Source organism: Talpa europaea (assembly GCF_964194135.1).
Source record: "Talpa europaea genome assembly, chromosome: 14".
In the NCBI taxonomy this organism is placed as follows: domain Eukaryota; kingdom Metazoa; phylum Chordata; class Mammalia; order Eulipotyphla; family Talpidae; genus Talpa; species Talpa europaea.
The window spans coordinates 15,815,702-15,834,660 of NC_140082.1; the positions used below are offsets into that span (position 1 = coordinate 15,815,702).

Below are 18,959 nucleotides of genomic sequence, written 5' to 3' on the forward strand. Positions count from 1 at the left end.
ATTTCCTTTGCCTGGTCCATGCACCCTTAGCCTGGGTTTCCTCCTCCAGAAAACTAAACCTTCCCCATCATAGCTGAGCTGCCTCTGTCCTGTCACTACTGATTACCTGTCCCACCCCCTCCCCTCAACCCCAAAGTGATGACCCTGAGGGAGAAGACTGTGTTTTAACTGCACATTGCCCAGTCTGAAGCCTGGCATGGACCAAGGAGGTACTTGGGGAAAATGTTAGCTGGACCCTTTGATCCAGAGACCCAAAAAGCTTAGGTTTAGTTCCCGCTCTCCCAACAATTTTCTCTGTGGAGTTGGGTCTTAGTTCTTCCTGTTTGAATAAAGAGTTGGAGCTTCAGTCTATCTAGTTGGAAAGGGGCTGGCTCAGTCCAGTCACTCCCAGGCAGTGCCTGCAGTGCACCTCCATAACCACTGAGAGTCAGTGATGAGCCACAGTTGGGTCACTGGCTATGAAAGTCACTGAAGTTGAGGCTGGTTGATGAAGTGTGTATTAGGAATGCTCAGGGCCCTTCCGCACACAGATCTCATCCCCGCCTACCTGCCAGTGACAGAGCTGATCTTTTAGCCCCCAAAGTCTCATGCAGTTCCCAGCCCAGCGGGCCCCCTCCGAGGCAGGCAGCAAGCAGGGACAGAAGTGCAGGTGGGTGCGGGGGAGGCAGTAGATGGGTAGGGGCACTGCTACCTCCTGGGGGTCCCTTCCACAGGTGGTCCTGAGTTCGAGACCTGATCTGGGATAGCTCAGGTATCTGTTACCCTGCCAGGATCCCCAAGCAGGGACGGATTGCTCAGCCTGATCCAGCCTTCACCTTGTTCTCCCAGCTCTCCTGAGCTGTGCGGAAATGTGATCCCAGAACAAGGATCTCTGGGAGAGGCCAGTGAAGGGGACTAGGGGAGGCAGAGGGCCCCCTCAGGTTTACGGGACCCCCATTTCATGCCCAAGCTGGCAGTATGCTTGCTCTGGAGCCACGGGAGGTGGAGGAGAGTTGGTAGGGGGGTGGGTGGCAGCATGGGGCTAGGAGAGGCTTGTTGGAGAGGTAGCAGGGCCCCAGAAGTCATGCAGGGTGGGGGGCCTCCCACGGCTGTATCCATCACTGACCCCACAATCAGGAGCAGAAAGGGCAGGGGATATGGTGGGTGCTTTCCATGTCCTCACTAACTAGTGTCTTCCAGGAAGCAGGGCATCCCAGCAAGACTACAACAGGAAGGAGGGCAGGGCAGAGAGAGGGAGACATGATACCAGCCTCCAAAAGACCTTCCCAGGTGTCTCTCCTGTAGGGGCGTCCACCCCAATCCTGTCCATTTTCCAAATGTCTCCTATTTCAGCGATGGCTTCCGGGTGCCTGCACTGTGAGGCTTTTGGTCCTCCAGCCATGTGAGTCTTGGGTGGACAGATTTCTAGACCCCAAAATTCATTCACTGTAACTATCGCTAATGATTGTGTAGGCTTATGGGACACCACATCAATCATGGGACTTTGGGTTGTGTGGCTTCGAGGTGCCCTTTCCCATTGACTATGTCTCCCGTGCATGTGAGTTTCTAGGCCTCCCTTCCCTTCTTCAGGAGCTCCCTCTGTGTATAGTGGTATCTTGATCCCCTTACCTCATTTTCCATGGTTCTCTCATGCACATAACAGTTTCTCTTCTCCTACTCCTTGTGGGTCTCCTATGTATGTGACGGCGTCCAGGAATGCATGCTAATTGTAAGTTTTTGGGTATAAAGGAATCTAGGTCCCCTGACCTCCTTTACATGCTGTGTACACATGTAAACAACAGTTTCTAGGCTTCCTGGATTTCCTTTGTGGATGGTGGTGTCTTACTTCCCTGACACTTTTACCAGGGGATTCCTGTGTACTTTGCTGTCTTTGTGCCTCCCTTCCTACACAGCATGTGTTTCCCAGCCCCACTCAGGTGACACATCTCCACACATCATTGGGTATTGTTTTCATGCTTCCCTTTCTTCTTTAGGTAGGGGAGAAGAAGCCAGAACCTTTGCTGGGAGGGGGCAATGGATGCAGGGCAGCCCAAACCGCCCAGGAGGAACAGGCAGTTACCCTGACCTAGGAAGGCACAGAGGGAAAAAGGCTGAGACAGGGATGAAGACAGAGAGAGCGCATCTGGGGCCTGCTGATAAGGCTGGCCCTGCCTGGTTGGGAAGGACAGGACTGGGAAAGGGGCCAGGGCTGAGATCTGTCAAGGCTCCTCCCGGGACACCAGGTTGCAAGGGGGATCTGGACGGGGTGTCCCCACTCCCAGGGCCTATTGGTGAGAAAATAATCTTTGAGTGCCCAGGGCAGGAGGGGGCAGTAGGAGGTCAGTGGCAGGTTGTAACTTACCCAATGGCCCCTCTCACCAGGGTCTCCTTTGGGACCAGGTTCTCCCTGCAAGGACAGATGGGGTAAAAGCAGTGAGGAAGGGAAAAAGGGAGGGACGGAGGGAATGAGAGAGAAGGGAGAGAGATTGAGAGGTTGGGAGACTGGCAGAAACAAAGAAGTAGCTTGCATTGGACTAACATTGGACAGAATACCAAAACAAAACAAAAGCTGGAGGGAACGGAGCGTGATAAAGTGCAATCAGACGCAGGAAATGAACTGAGTAAAATAATAAATTTACGGATTTTCCTTTGAGAGCACACCCCAGTCCTCTCAGGCTCGAAAACACCTTACACAGAAAGCTTTGGTCAAATTTTCCTGAGAAGTCAGAGGTTGGAGTTAAGACTGACATGTAGGAAATTGAGGGAAAACAGTAGAAAGCAAGGAGCCACAGTGGGGAGTGAAACCTGCACAAACATTCCCCTCTAATCCTTGGATGTTCCTTGAACTGCCTGTCTGCAGGGAAAGGTAGAACTGGGCATGGATTTTAGAAACTGCTCACCAAATGGGAGACAGAGCGTGCATTTTACACTTTACCAAGGTGTGTTAACATCTTAAAAAACCAAACGTAGGTTTACCATATGATCCAGCAATCACACTCATTGGTACTTACCAAATTAACTGAAAGCTAATAGCCATACAAACCCCTAAATATGGTATTTACAGAAGTTTAATTCATAACTCCTAAACTAGGAAGTGGGCCTCCCTGGTGGAGTAGGGGTTAAGTCTCAGTGCTATCACGCTAGTGGCCTGAATTGACCCCTAGCCAGGGAGCTGACCCACATGACACAGCAAAAGTCTCCTGTCTCACCTGCTGCTCCCCTCAGCAGTGTGTTTCAGTAGATCCACCTGTTCTCCTCCCTACTCTGTCTCTGGTGAATCCTTTCACCCCCTGCACCTCTGGCTTACACCCCAGTTCATGTATGCAAAAATAAATAAAAATAAAATCTTTAAAAACAAAACAAAACTGGGATGTTTTTCAGTAGGTGAGTGTATAAATATTCTGTGGCATATGCAGACAATGGCAAATTATTCAGCACTGAAAAGAAATAAGCTGTCAGGGGCCTCCCTGGTGGCGCAATGGTTGAGCGCTGGGTTGCAAAGCTGCCCGCAGCCTCTGCAGCGCCGGTTCGATCCCTGGCTGCTCCCCGGCCACCGGAGGAGGGTCCCACATGGCGCGCAGACCTCTCCTGCCGCCCGCTGCTCCCCTCAGCAGTGTACTTCGGTCCTTCTGCCTGCTCTGCTCCCCACTCTGGCTCTGGTGAATTCTCTCACCCTCCCGCGCTTCTGACTGTACCCAGTGCTTGTATAAATAAATAAATAAATCTTAAAAAAAAAAAAAAAGAAATAAGCTGTCAAGCCATGAAAAGATGCAGGAAACGTAAATGCACATTACTAAGTGAAAGAAGCCAATCTGAAAAGGCTGCAAACGTATGGCTCCAACTATGTGACATTCTGCAAAAGGCAAAATTATACAGACAGTAAAAAGATTAATGGTTGCCAAGAGTTAGAGAAGAGGGATGGATCTACAAGCAGTGCACAGAGGATTTTTAGGGCAGTGAAATTATTGTGTATGATACTACAATGGTGTACACATTTGTCAACCGCCCTAGAATGTGTAACATCACAAGTGAACCCTACATATATATTATGGAATTGGGGTGGTAATGACATGTCAATGTGGGTCCATTTGTTGTACCAAATGTACTGCTGTGGTACAGATGTCAGTAGTGGGGGAGGCTGTGCATGTGTGGGGACAGGGAATCTATGGGAATTCTGTGTATTTTTTGCTCAATTTTGCTGTGAACCTAAAACTTTTAAAAAGTGAATTTTATTAATTAAACAAAACAAAATGATTGACAAAAACAAGTCCAGCAATCTTATAGATCCAGGAATGTCAGTGAACTGAAAGCAGGAGAAACAGAAAGAAAATCATATCCTACCACATTATCATCTGTTGAAAACCAAAGGTAAAAAGAAAGTCTTAAGAGCCAAAGAAACATATATACACACATAGATATATGTATGATGGTCATTTTCTCATGAGAAATTTTAATTGTCAATGTAAGCCAGAAGACCACAAAACAACATCTTTAAAGTTCTAGAAGAAGAGAAAACTGCCAACCTATTAATGTATATCCAGTGCAAATATCTTTTAAAAATTAAGGTCAAGTAAAGACAGTTTCAGATCAACAAAAGCAGCAAGGATTTGTTGCCAAAAGACTCACATGACAAGAAAGGCTGAGATGTTCTTTAAGCGGAAAGAAAATGATACCTGATAGGAATCTGGAGCAACAGGAAGGCTGACAAGTACTAGAAATGCTAGATACTTCAATATATACAAAAGACTATTTTTTTCTGTTTTCTTTTTAAAGATTTATTTATTTATATAAGACCTGGGGTACAGGCCAGAAGTGCGGGAGGGTGAGAGGATTCACCAGAGACAGCGCAGGGAGCAGAACAGGCAGACTGATCGAAAGCACTGCTGAGGGGAACAGAGAGGTCTGCCACACCATTTGGGTGTCTCCTGGCTGGCTGGGAATCAAGCCCGCGCTGCAGAGGCTGCGGACAGCTTCACAGCACTGCGCTCAATTCTATGAGCCACCGGGGAGGCTCTGTTTTCTTAACTTTAAACATCAACTGGCTACGAAAGCAGTAATAACAATAATGTATTATGCAGTTATTATAAGAAATACAGAAGTAAAATACATTGACGGCAATAGCACAAGGACAGAAGAAGTGAATTATACACTTGTAATGGTCCTGCTATTACATGAAGTGGTATAATATTAATTCAAGTAAATTGTGAGAAGCCAAAGATATTATTATGCATGAAATAACCATGAAAATACAGCACAAGAAGATATAGCTAAAAAGTCATTAGTAGGGGCCTCCTTGGTGGCACAGGGGTTAAGTTTCAGTGCTAACAAGCTATCACCAGCCACTGCTGCACAAGTTCGAGCCCAGGCAGGAAGCTAACACTTATGGCAAAGCAGACCTCTCCTGTCTCACCCATTACTCCCCACAGCAGTGTATTTCAGTAGATCTGCCTGTTCTCTCCACTCTGTCTCTGGTGAATCCTCTCACTCCCTGCACCTCTGGCCTGCACCCCAGTTCTTGTATGCATAAATAAATTAATCTTTAAAATGGAATTGTAAACGACTCAATCCAAAGAAGGCAGGAGAAGAAGGGGGGTAGAAGAGATGAGGCCAACAGAACACCAATAGCAAGACGGCAGATGCAGAAGTAAACTGAGCCATGTCGATAATTATACATATCATTTACATACAATACAATATCATTATATGTAAATGAAATCAAGTCAGACTGTTTGACAAAAAAAAAAAGAGCAAGACCCAAGTATATGTTGTCTACAAAAAATGTACTTTAGGGCCTCCCCTGGTGGCGCAGCAGTTGAGCGCTGAGCTGTGAAGCTGCCCGCAGCCTCTGCAGCGCTGGTTCGATCCCCAGCCACCGGGGGAGGGTCCCACATGGCGCACAGACCTCTCCTGCCGCCCACTGCTCCCCTCAGCAGTGTACTTCAGTCCTTCTGCCTGTTCTGTTCCCCGCTCTGGCTCTGGTGGATTCTCTCACCCTCCCGCCCTTCTGACTGTACCCAGTGCTTGTATAAATAAATAAATCTTAAAAAAAAAAAGTTGCACTTTAAATAAAAAGACACAATTGAAAGTACAAGGGTTAGAAAGATATATCATGCAAACATTAGCTAAAGGAGCTATTTTAATGTCAAAGTAAGGAGTATTACCAAAGAGAAAGATATTTATGTTATAAAGATAAAAGGACCAAGAAGACAGTAAGATCCTGAATGTATACGTACCTAATAATAAAGTTTTGAAACACAATAGTCCAACTGAAGTGAGAAATAGATAAATCTAAAGAGTTGGGGAGAGTGGAAGAGAAATACAGAGTCAAAGAGACAGATATAGAAGGAAAGAGTGAAAAAAAGACACAGGGACAGAGCCAGAGCAAGGCGTGGGGGCTCTGGACATGGGAAATGGAGCTAGAGCAGGGGTTTGGGCCTCTGGGATCCCGGAGGGGGGTTGCAGGGTGGGTGGCATCACTCACCCGCTGTCCTGGGGATCCTTGGGGGCCAGGTTCCCCATGCAGTCCCTGAGGAGGAGGGAGGAAAATAATGGAATCAGCTATAGGGGCTCTGACCCAGGATTTCTAGGACTTCCCGGAATCCCCATGGAGGCAGGTGCCTTGGTACTCACTTTCTCACCCTTCTGTCCTGGGTGGCCAGAGATTCCTTTGGGTCCACTGGGGCCTGGGGGTCCCTAAGCAACAAGAGAGGGCCTCAGCCTTCTGCTATGGTAGGACAGAGTGGGCAGGACTTGGAGGGGCAGCTTGGCCTGGACCTTTGGGATCTTTCCCATTCACCCAATGCCTGCACACAGGAGTCATCTCATACAGCTCAGTGTTCAGAACCGGGGCCCTGGAGTCAGTCCCACCACATCTGGAAGCTGTTACATGTGAGCCATAGCCCTAGGGCAAGAATCTCCACTTTTCTTGCCCTTACTTGATAACAATACTGCTTCTAGTTATATGCACTGAATGAGAAGATTTATGGAAAGTAGTTTGCATATTAAATGTTCCATAAATGTTTGAGTGAATGAATGAAAAGATGGATAGATGGATGGATGGATGGATGGATGGATGGATGGATGGATGGATGGATGGATGAGGATAGTAGGTGGGGAGGGAATTGGACAGGTGAAAGGGAGCACTTGGAGAACTACTCACAATGAGTCCAGGACTCCCAGGGATGCCCATAGGGCCAGGAGGTCCAGGGGGACCTGAAATAAGACAGGATGTTCTCAGGGTTGAAACAGAATACAGCACCAAGAAGCCTACCATCACTCCCCAGGGCAAGAGTCCGCACTTCTCTTGGCACTTTTCAGTCACTGTCCTAGTAACCCACCCTTACCCCAGACCTGTATTCAACTTGCCTATGGGCCCTGGGGGGCCTGAGGGCCCAGCAGGTCCCTGGGGCCAGTGGCTGCTGGTCTCAGTAAAGGTATTAGACAGCAATGGGTCACCTGTAGGGGGAGAAAGATGGTGAGTACATGGGCCTCCCCGGTGGCTGGCGCAGCGGTTGAGCGCTGGGGTGCGAAGCTGCGCGCAGCCTCTGCAGCGCCGGTTCGATCCCCGGCTGCTCCCTGGCCACCAGAGGAGGGTCCCACATGGCGCGCAGACCTCTCCTGCCACCCACTGCTCCCCTCAGCAGTGTACTTCGGTCCTTCTGCCTGCTCTGCTCCCCGCTCTTGTGAATTCTCTCACCCTCCCGCGCTTCTGACTGTACCCAGTGCATGTATAAACAAAACAAACAAACAAACAAATAAATAAAACATGCCTCTATTAAAAAAAATTAAAAAAAAAAAAGGAAAGATGGTGAGTACAGGGTTGGGTGGCATCGGATGATCAATCTTCACTTGTTGCCTCTGCCAAGAAAGCTCTGACTGTCCTGTGGCTGGGGCCACTAAGCACCAGCTCTATGGGGGAGTGCTGGGGAGAGAGTTTTGGCTACTCAGGACCAGGAAGCAGGGAGACCTGGATTCTAACCCTGTAACAGTCTACCTGGTGACATCCAGCAAGACTGTCCACCGGGCTGAGCCTACTGTCACAGTAGGGAATAATAAATGGGAATAATAACGAAAGCTACTACTTTATTAACTCTCTACTTTGTACCAGGCTTCTATGGGTGGGTGTTATGGAGTTCTGGGAGCCGTCACCATCCCTGCTGTACAGAGGAGGAGACCGAGGCAGGAGGGGTTGAACCTGGCACTCCAAGCTCTGACCCCTGGTTCACATGTATAGGTCAGGCTGGGTAGAGGCAAAGGAGGTATTAGGGGGGGAACTTGGGGCTTCTTTGTGCAGGGGGAACTTGGGGCTTCTTTGAGCCCAGGGTGGGGTCATGGCCTTGGGAGCTAAGGGCTGGTTTCCTGCTGCCAGGTCTTGAGCTTCCTGGCACTCTGGGGGCTGGATCCTGGCCAGATCTGAGGTTTGGCAGGAGGGCCCAATGCCAGTGATTCAGAGAAGAGGATCTGGAGGCCACCTGGGTTAGAGGTTGGCCCCTTATCCTCCCTGGTGGTGCAGGGGTTAGGCATGAGTTTGATCCCCAGCCAGGGAGGTGACCCACATGGTGTGGGAGACCTCTCCTGTCTTGCCCGCTGCTCCCTTCAGCAGTGTATTTCAGTAGATCTGCCTGTTCTGTTCCCTACTCTGTCTCTGGTGAATCCTCTCACCCCCTCACCCACGCACCTCTGGCTTACACCCCAGTTCTTATATGAATAAATAAATAAAATAAAATAAAATAAATCTTAAAAAAAAAAGTTGACCCCTTATATCCCACCACAGCCTCTGGCCCTTAGTATTCCTCATCTGTGAACAGAGGAAGAGAACAGTGCCCACTGGAGGGTTGGGTGGCATGTAGCAAGTCTGGTTCACAGAAGGGGCCTGATAGACAGTGGTGGCATTGTCATGACAGTTATGCCAGCCTCATCCCACTCCCACATTCATCTGCTGGGACCCCAAGGAACTCACCATGCTGGGCGATCTGGGTGTGGGGCGGTCCAACAGGGGCAGGGGGACCTGGGGGACCAGGAGGCCCTGGTGGGCCTGGAGGCCCCCTCTCTCCAGGGGTGCCTGTAGCTCCAGCCTGGCCAGGGCTTCCTGGGGGGCCTTGTGGACCTGCAACAGAACCAGGGGGATGATGGGTACACAGGGCAGGAAGGTCCAGGGTGACCTCTGAGGGCAGCAGGTACAGGAGTGGGTTCTGGACCCACAGGCCTGGGTAGATCCTGGCCCTGACCTCCATGACCATCTTTTAGGGGTCCTCCCCAGGGGTTTTAGGACAATGGTCATTTGGTATACAGTAGGTGCTTAGCAAACAATGATTTCCAGAATGTTCTCTTCTTTCCCTTCCAGGCTCTTGGCTCAAATTGCTCCCCTTACCAGTTCCCACCTTGTTCTGCCTGGGGTATAGTTTGGCTCATTTTCAGTCCTCGTAAGATGGAGCCCCAAGATGTCACTCCTGCTGGGAAACCCTTCCCATCTCCATCCCATCCAGGCTCTGTCTGGGCTTCCTTCCTTGGGGCTCCATACCTGCAATGTTCCTAATAAGAACTCTGGTCACATGGGCTAGACGTGCCCAGCCTCCTATGTCTAGCCCCCTTCTCTGCCCCAGGAGCTCCAGGAGGGCAGGGACTGACCCCACCCTAGTACCCAGCTCAGCAATTGCTGGGACTAGGTTCCTGGGGAGCATGGACCAAATGAATGCAAAGGAAAGTTTTGGGGAACCCAGGTGGTAGAGGTGGTAGAGCTGAAAGACAATGAGGTGGAAGGGACCTGGGCCACTTCTCGCTAGGTCAGGACTGGGAAAGGAAGGAAGACCCCCAACCTGGGTCCATCTGGGATGCTTGTTGGGGAGCGGGGTGGAGGGCAGTACTGTAGGCACTTACCTGGTGGGCCTCTTATCCCCATGGGGCCCTGACTGCCAGTGTCTCCCTTGGGGCCAGTGGGCCCAGGAAGCCCCTGGATACCAACTCGATCTAGGGGAGAAAACTCATCAGTGTGGCAGCCGCAGCCTTGCCCTTGCCAGATCCTGGGCCTGGGCCTGGCCAGCACCTACCATCTCGAGGGAGCAGTGGGGCCCTGGAGTTCTCTCTGGCTCCTGGTAGTCCTGGAGTGGGATGGTGGTCAGGTCAGTGTCATCCAGCATCCCTGCCCCCAGTTCCCTCAGGGACAGAATTGGCTGGGCTTCCTAGGACTTCCATGCTCAGGTCTTTTAGAAACCACCCCCTCAGGCCCACTGGAGAGCTGGGAAGATCAGGACCCACTAGGGGGTCAAGTGGGGAGTCAAAAGCAGGGTGGATTCTCATGCCCCCAATTCATTCCCACACAGGCTGCCCCCAACCCACTCACCTTGGAGGCCTCCATCCCCGGGGCTACCCTGGATGGCTGGGGAGCCCCAGAGTGGGGCAGGGTCCTCAGGGGCAGCTGGGGTTGGGGGTACTGCCTGCTCTGGGACAGTGAGCACTGCTACCTGTGGAGGAAGAGGCAGATAGGGAGAGGGCAGATTCCCAGGGTCTCAGCAGAGACAGGCTGGCCAAGGGACCCAGGATTTCATCAGATTGACAGTGGCTTTCAAACTGCACAATTCATCACATTCACTGTAGAGAAGGCGATCCCCAACATCACTGCCCCCAGGCTGAGTTCCATGAATGTGATGTTGTTTGCTGGGTCACAAAGTTTTTTTCTTACACTTGCCTGTGCAAATGATGTGAAATTTCTCTTATTTTTTTTAAAGTACCAGGTGGTTATGGCCAAAAGACTTTTCAGGAAATCTGGAGGGAAGTTTGGAAAGTGGGGAGGCTCTGCCATGAGGCCCTGACATGTGTAGGTAGAATTCACTTTTGAACCCAGTGTGGGGAAGATTCTAAAGGTCACCACCTCCCCCCAGCCCCTACCCCAGCCAGCTGCTGACTGAGGATGAAATAGAGGCCAGAGTGCCCCCTGACTGGGCTGTGGGGGATAAGCGGACCTCAGAAAAGCTGAAACTCAGATCTGGGACTGAGATGCCCCTCAGGCTGGCTGGCTCCTTCTGGGTAGGAGCTTGGGGGAGAGTGTGGGATTCTGGGGTTCTCATTCCTTGTAACTGGGTTCTAGCACATATTGTCTGAAAGTTTGGTTTCTCCGCTGGATTCACTGGGGCATCTTTTCATGTTAGAAAATAGAGGCGTGGTTAATGGCTGTCTAGTATTCCATAGAGACTTGCTCCCCAATTATGCGACCACCGCTTCTGTTGTCTGATTTTCCAATTTCACTATTAATATTTAGCACTTTGACAAACAACTTCACATCTAATTTCCCTTTTTTAAAAAAAGATTTATTTATTTATGTGTATAAGAACTGGGGTGTAGGCCAAAGGTGTGGGGTGGGGTGTGTGAGAGGACTCACCAGAGACAGAGCGGGGAGCAGAACAGGCAGACTGACTGGAATATACTGCCGAGGGGAGCAGCGGGCGAGACAGGAGAGGTCTGCTGCGCCATGTAGGTAGCTCCCTGGCTGGGGACTGAACACGTGCTACAGTGGCTAGCGATAGCCAGCTAGCTTGATAGCACTATGTCTTTAACCCCTGTGCCACCAGGGAGGCCCCCACATCTATTTCCTTAAGACAGTTTCCCAGAGGAGGGAATGATGTAGGAAGATAGGTAGATGGAATGTGTATGTGTCTTTTAGAAAATCTGGAAGAACAGATGCTTACATGCTGACAGGTGCTCTCTCTAGGGGCACAGGCAAGATGATTGAATGGCTTTGTGCTGGGTTTCTCACGTTTTTAAATTTTTAATGACCTATTTTTCAATTGCTAAAACCATTTAATCTTCATATAATTTGGGAAGGGCAGTAGATGTTTTGCTTTTGAAGCTGGCAAGACAGTATTATGGGAAGGGGACAAAGGATGAAGGTGACAGGGGCTAGGAGGGGATCCATCCCCAAGTTCTGGGGGTAGCTATGCATATCTGTCCGGGGTGGGTGGGGATAGGGTGCGTGGGGGAATCTTCTCAGGTCTCCTAGAGGAAGAGCAGGCCAGGCTGTCTGACTGTGTCTGCCCAGGTTTCCTGAGGAGGGGCACTGGAGGGGAGACCGAAAAGGCTAGGTGGGCAATGCGAGGGTGGTTGCTGCCTGGCATGGGTGGTTCCTGCGCATGGGTGCTGAATAGCTGCTCAGATCTGCACTGTGGGCACACTGAGCATGGTGGGTGCAGGAGTGGGGGCGGGGAGGTTGGAGGAGGGGGCAGCTGCTCACCTTGGCCTCCAGCACCTTCAGCCGCTCAGTCAGCTCCAAAACTTTGCTGCAGTTGAGACAACCTGCAGGGAGGGGGAGGAGGAGTGGGGTCAGCGGTCCCAGGTTTCCCCTTGAAGCCCCTTAGCCCCAGAGGCAGGATGGAGGGAAGGGACAGATGCCTGATGACCCTAACCCACTAGGTAGCTCACCTTAGGGAAGGGACTTGAGTCACAGTGGGCCCAGGGGGGACCAGGCCCTGCAGGTCTCCTTTGACTCCAGCACCCCCAGAATGGACCATTTCTCCCAGAGCAGAGCCAGGGGACAGACTCCTGCAGCCTCTGCATCCAAAGTCACTCCTTTCCGGGAAGCCAGGGTGGGAAATCCAGCTGTTTCCCACCTGAGTAGGGCTGGCCTGGGCCTGTGGGCTTTGGGACTAACCTAGTGTGGACAGACTGCTTCAGAGGTACCACCCTTTGACACCCCCTCCTGAACCGCTGTCCAGCGCCTCTGTCTTCTCAACAAAGCCCCCGGGCTGTCGCGAGGGCTTTGTTCCTCAGCTGCAGGGCACTGGCTGAGCACTTGCTTGCAGGTCTCCAGGCCTCCCCCTGGTGCTATGGTTCCAGTGTCACCCGGTTCACACCAGAGGACACCGAGCTCAGAGCAAGGGTGGAGTGAGCGCTTAACAAGCACAAAGCCCGGAGTCCAGTCCCGGTGCTGCCCCTTCCTGGCAGTGGGGGCCTTGGGCAGGGCATGCCCCCTCTCTGACCATCAGCTTCCTCCTCTTTAAAATTGGGACAATGATGCCTTCCTGGGGTGGGGGGACAGCTGTGAGGTTCAAACAAGTTGATGATGGAAAGCACCTGGCATGGTGCCTGGAATATCGCAGACACTCAGATAATTTAAGTAAAAAAGGGAAAGTGGGTGTGTCTACAAGAGTTCAGAGGTCATGGGTCTTGGGATACCTAGATCCAGGTCAGATGTTCCCCTGGGGCCCTTCCTGTCCCCCTCCCAGTTTTCTTTCCAGTTCAGGGTGGGCAAAGGCAGGGGTTAACCCTGACCCTGTGCTGCTGGACCCCGCTGGGTTTCAGAACAGTTATTAAATTGTCCCTGCCCCTCCAGACCCCTCTCCAGCCCAGGAGGACCCCAAGCAGTCACCCCAGGACCCACCTGAGAAGGCTGTGGGCCGAAGCGCCATCCGCCGCATGGTGTTGCCTGACCACCCTGGCTCGATGAAGCCAGAGGCGCCTGCAACTGAAGGACAGGGGGTGAGATCCCTGCTGCTTTGCCCCCATCTTATCCTGCCAGATGCTCCCATCTCCATCGTAGCCCCAACAGGGTTCCCTGCTCCCCTTAACTTAACCTGAGACGGAGGCCCAGAGAGGTGGAGCAGTTTACCTGGGTCACACAGAATGAACCCGGATGGGCCAGAACAGGCTGCCAACTTGATGGGGCTAGCGAGAGGGTCAGCCATCTGGGCAGGCTGCACGGGAAGAGCCACATGCAAGGTGGGGTCCCAGCCCTTCCACTTGCTGACCTGTGTGACTTCTCCTCTCTGAACCTATTTTCCCATCTGTTAAATGGGATCTTGAGGCTTCTGTACCTCCTCAGCTGGTGTGAAACCTGAGGTTGGCCTTGTGCAAAAGATCCACTGTGCACACACAGGATCTGGCACACAGTAGGTGTTTAGTAAGCCACAGCTGCAATATCACTGTCTGCTCTTGCCCTGCCCCCTTGGTGGGCAGTGAAGTGGATCCAGCCCTGGTTTTAAATGAAAACCAGAGGGAGGCTGGCTGCCTGGGAAGGCAAGGGGACCCACCCCCCACTGCCACCCCCACGAGGAACAGGCTGCTTAGGCTGGTGTGGCTTAAGGGGCCTGGTTTTCTCCACAGCTGGAGGGACATTCTGGCTAAGCCAGGAATGGGGGGTGCAGCTGGAGGGGCTCTGGAGTCAGGAGTGGCAACTGCTCCACTCTGCTTCCCGCCCCCCGCTTGCCTTTTAAGGTCACGAAGTGTCGTCTGGGGGGAGACAAGACCCAAATAAGGCACAGGCCTGGCAGCTCAAAGCCAGGCTGTGGGTTGGTACAGGGAGTGAGAGGCGCCAGGAACTCAAACCAGACGGGTCCCTCTGGCCAGGCCCCAGCAGAGAGACTGCCAGACTCTTCTCTGGGTCCCACCACGGGGCCTTCGCTCAGACTGGGCCTGTATCCCCAGTACGCCCTCCTGGGCCAGTGACTTGCCCTGGTGCAGGGGGTAAATCTCACCCAGGACACAGAAAGGTGGGTTGGCAGCCCAGGCCACTGGGGCAGAGTTGGTGGTGGGGGGTGGGGGGGGTGGGGGGGTGGTTCTCTGGGTAGGGTGGGTGGAGGGAGGATGCCACCAAAAGCCATGCCCAGTGTGAAGTGCTTTATGCAGTCCAGCTGGATCCTACGCGGTAGGCAACATCAGCTAACATTTGTTTAGCACTTACTCTGGGCCTGGCCCATTCTGAGCACTTCACATATACCGTGTTCATTCAGAATCCTCACAAAACCCGGGAATGAATGCTAGTATCACCCCCACTTTAAACACATGGAAACTGAGGCACTGAGCAGCTCTGCACTGCCCCCCATGCTCAGATAAATGGCTGAGTGAGTATGAAGCTGTCTCGCTGAGGGGGGGCGGGGAGGGGCCCTGAATGGGGCAGAGGAAGCAGAGCGGTCAAGAGTCCACCTGAAGGTTGAAGCCTGAATTTGAACCCAGATTAGTCTACCAGGGCCACCTGGTACCTCATGTTAGTGCCCGAGTCCCACTGGGCAGAGGCTGAGAGGCCCCTGCCTCCTGAGAATGGCCTCCCCGGGCCCTCCTCATCCTCTTTGCTCCCAGATGAAGCTGTAAAGTGCCATTTTATGAGGCTTTCTAAGAGGCCGAACAAAAGAAGCCGCCATCCCTCCAGCCCTGTGCAAGTTTGAATTTTCTTGGGGATGAAGCTTTGGCAAAGCATCTCCCCTGCCTACTCTTCCCACCACGCTGCTATCGTTTTCCCTTTTTTTCCATGGCTCTTTCCACCCTCTAAATTGGCATCTGCTGTGCCAGTTCCCCAGTCTACTGCTGACTGTCTGCCCCCGGGCTGGAATACGAGGCCCCACCAGGGCTTCATCTGTCTTGTGTCCAACCTGAAAAAGTGCCCGCACGCAGTAGGGCCTCAACAAACAAACCATTTGTTGCTGAATCACTGTCTGAAAATGAACTTTAAACAAGCAAATAAAATCAAAATAAGATGGATGGCAGACACAACGGTCTTGAAAGTGAGTTTAAAGTTCTGCTACTGTGGCACCGGGGTGTCCCCGACTTAGAATCTGTGGACTTGTGGTTGGAAATTCTGTTACGGCCAGTTTGCTTTTGGATATTTCACTAGGAGCCAGAGAGAACCAGAAGCACAAACGAAAACAAGGCCTGACCAGCAAGGCAGACAGAACTGGCTCCAACTACATGGGAGTTAAAATTAAAAAAAAAAAAAAAGTTTTAAAGAAATAACAAAACTGTCAAAAAGGCCAGAAAATATTGGCTCTGAATTCAGGATTCACAAAAAATATGCCCCACATTCTGGCAAATGGAAGAAATACTTAAAGGACAAACCAGGTTGTCAAATGGCCCTCCCCCCACAAAATTCCACTAAGGAAAAAGCCGTGGGTTGGGGGAGGTTTCCTGCAGGACAGAGTGCAAATCACCCCCCCCCCCCCCCCCCCCCGCCGGTGTTGAGCACGCCCCTGGGGCAGGCCCCCGCGGGGTGGTCCATCCTCGGGAGCCCCAGCCCCAGCTTCACCCCCTCAGGAGTTCCTGGTTGGTCTGGGCACCACAAACCCCACCTTCACTCTGGGAACCTGACTTTGGGTCACTTCCCACCACTAGAGGGGTCCCAACACACACAGCTCCCCCACTCCAATTCTTGTAGCTGACGCTCCCTTGTCACCTTGTCCAGGAATGCTTCCCAGGAGAGACCAGGGCACCAGTGATCACCCTAGGACACTCTCAAAGCCCCCCTTGAAGCTCTGATGTCTCCTTGTCCTGACCTCCACAAGGTCTGTGCCACCTGCAGTTTCTAGCCCGCTGCCCCCAAATGCAGCTGCCCTTCTCTCTGCCCAGTGCCAGGCCTGAGAAGCCTCAGTGCCCCCTTTCCATTGGGTCCTCCTTGGAACACTAAGGCCCAGAATGGAGAAGCTACTTGTCCACATGGCAGGACCGGAGGAACTGGATTCCAACCCTGAATGGGGGTGTGAGAAGTTGGGGTGGTCCAAGGCCTCTACTTCTGACTTTCTCTCTCAGGAGAGGGTCTAAGAAAGGGGTTCCCTCATTTACAAGTCACCCCCAGGTCTTCTGGGTCCTGTGACCACAGCCACAGTGGTGCTGCCTCCCCAATCCCAACCCATTCTCCTCTTGGGAATTTTTTTGTAAATGTAAATATTTGTTGCTGTTGGTCTGAGCTGAGGATTGGGGTCAGGGCTGGGGCCGGAAGCTCCCAAGAATCCTTTAGCAGGCCTCTGGGAAGTCTCAGTCCGAGTCCCACCTGGCCCCCTTCTGCCAGTAAAATGAGGTTCCCATTCATTTCCCATGTACCCACTGTACACCAGATTCTGCCAGGCACTGGAGAGACCATTGTAATGACAGCAGGGTGGGGGCCACTGTAGCCAGTTGGGAGCCCCAAGAAGGTGGCAGGCAGAGTGGATAGCCACTGCCAAGGCCATGGAGTAAGAAGGCCAGTGCAGTCTGGGGCAAAATGGAGGCAGGGTGATGCTGGGGTGCATCAATAGGGTGCCATGAGGGTGGAGAGGCTGGGCTCCTGACTGGGGATAGAAAACAGACTGGCCAGAGTTGAGAAGTAGAGGCCGCCAGGCCTCCCAGGCAAAAGGGACTAGATGGGTGGTAGACACGGGTAGATTCGTGCAAAGTTTAGCTTGAGGGACTCTGAATCCCAAGCATAGGCTTGGCACCATACTCGGCTCCTGGTTAGAGCACCCAGTGAAGGAGGGAAGCAGCACCCAGCCCTCAATGGTAGAGCAGTCAGTGCCAGAAGGACCAGGGTGGAACCTCCAGTCTGTCTTAAGCTTTTTTTGCTGTGTGATCTTGGGCGAACTTCCTTTCCCTGGTTCCCTGTCACAGAGGACAAGGGTCGTGGGGGTCCGTGGAGGGAGTGGGACAGATGTGCCAAGGACAGTGGGGAGTGTGAGCGGGAAGCACCAGAGGCCACCCAGTCTGAAGGTGGAGTCCTGGGGAGAGGACTCCGAAGGAGCCCCTAACTCCTCTGTCTTTCCATCTGGGAGAGGCATCTGCCAGCTTCATCCCCATGGTCTGAACACTCTCCGCTGGGAGCCAGTGCTGCTGGCTGGACTGAATAACCCAGGGTCAGACTGACAGGCTTTGAATTAACTGTGACCTGGAGCAAAGTATTCCCCTCTCCCAAGCTCGATTTCCACATCTGGATCTTCTGCACACAACATGATGGCACCATGCCGTGAGTGCTTAGTCACGGAGCCCAGCAGGAGGAGGATGTGTTAGGGTCCTCCACATTACCAGTGAAGCCCTGAGGCAGGGGGATGTTGTGCAGATTTCAGGTCAGAGTCCTGGAGAGTGGAGAGAGCGTCCTGGCCACCTTGCTTATTTGCAAGGTGACCTTCAGTGAGACCCCACCCTCTCTGAGCTTTATTCTCCTACTCTAGACAATGAGATTGAGAGGTGAGAGATTAGCCTGCAGGGAGTCCCCAGAGGCAGGGAGTTCCTGCAGGGAATCCCCAGAGGCAGGATGACCCTGAGGCCACAGCAAAACCCACCAGCTTGGGGCACTGGGTGGGGGTGAGGGGGGGGGTGGGACAAGGTCACATGGAGCATTCTTGGCCCTTCCTCATCTATTTTTTTCCCTGGTGGGTGCAGGCAGCCAGGGAGTAGGCGGCAAGTGAGAGCCTCCGCCGGGCTCCCTGCCATGCAGCCCCACCTCCCAAGGCCAGCAGGCACTGACAGATCCTAGGTCAGGCCAGTCCCCATCCTAGCTGTGAGGGATCTCAGACCAGCCCCTTTGTCTCTCTGGGCCTCAGTTTCCCCATCTGTAAAATGAAGCCATTTCAGCCTCTTCCTCAAGGGTTTTCAAGAACATCAAAGAGACCATTCCCACTCATCAGTACAATACTGAACATTCCCATTCTGCAGAGGGGAAAACCAGCACTCAGCTGTGAAATCTGCTGGCCTTCTGAGCATCAAGTCTGCAGACTCCAAAGACATTTCTGCTGAGCAGCTGAAAAATGGTTCTCAGAGGTGGTCTCTGAGGGCCACCACAGAACCCCCCAGACAGGGCTAGAGAGGAGGAAAAGTCACCCAATTCCAGGTGACTTTCAGAGAGGTGAAGCTCACGCACCAAGTGTAGCTCATGCAGGGCTGGATTCTGGAATGATAGGTATTCCTTTTCCCTCTCTGGCTCACCCAGGCTGCCCTGGGCCCTGTCTTTCCTGATGACACAGCTGTATGGCCCCAGGGTCACGTCACAGCTTTATGGCCCCAGGGTCACGTCATAGCACCCGGTAGACAATAAGTGCAGTCACAGCAGGGAAAACAGCCAGGGGCCCAGCTGCAGCCAGCTGTCAGAGGAAGGGCAGGGCCGGGTGGTCAGCAATGTCCCTATGCTTCCCTGCCCCTCACGCCCATGGTCCCGGCAGAGCAGTTTTCCAGAACATTCAGGCCTAAGCATGTCTTTACTCAACTCCAATCCTATGGGCATGGGGAGAGGCCTTCCTGTGCGACTCTCGTCCCAGGGC

The 18,959-nt window shown here is 52.4% G+C and overlaps 1 protein-coding gene across 4 annotated transcripts in view; it reads right to left on the bottom strand.

Annotated features, from left to right (window-relative positions):
• EMID1 (EMI domain containing 1) overlaps positions 1-18,959 on the bottom strand; it is a gene marked incomplete at both ends in the record, with an annotated part of 37,110 nt that overhangs the window by 8,539 nt on the left and 9,612 nt on the right. For 2 of the 4 annotated variants that reach the window (XM_084254222.1, XM_084254223.1), the window contains 10 exons: positions 2,342-2,386; positions 6,461-6,505; positions 6,610-6,672; positions 7,139-7,191; positions 7,345-7,434; positions 8,939-9,085; positions 9,856-9,945; positions 10,319-10,439; positions 12,203-12,264; positions 13,349-13,432. In XM_084254222.1, the coding sequence (XP_084110348.1) occupies positions 2,342-2,386; positions 6,461-6,505; positions 6,610-6,672; positions 7,139-7,191; positions 7,345-7,434; positions 8,939-9,085; positions 9,856-9,945; positions 10,319-10,439; positions 12,203-12,264; positions 13,349-13,432 (800 nt within the window). Of the gene's footprint in view, positions 1-2,341; positions 2,387-6,460; positions 6,506-6,609; positions 6,673-7,138; positions 7,192-7,329; positions 7,435-8,938; positions 9,086-9,855; positions 9,946-10,318; positions 10,440-12,202; positions 12,265-13,348; positions 13,433-18,959 lie in introns of all 4 variants that reach the window. The other 2 variants (XM_084254224.1, XM_084254221.1) reach the window with 2 other exon arrangements.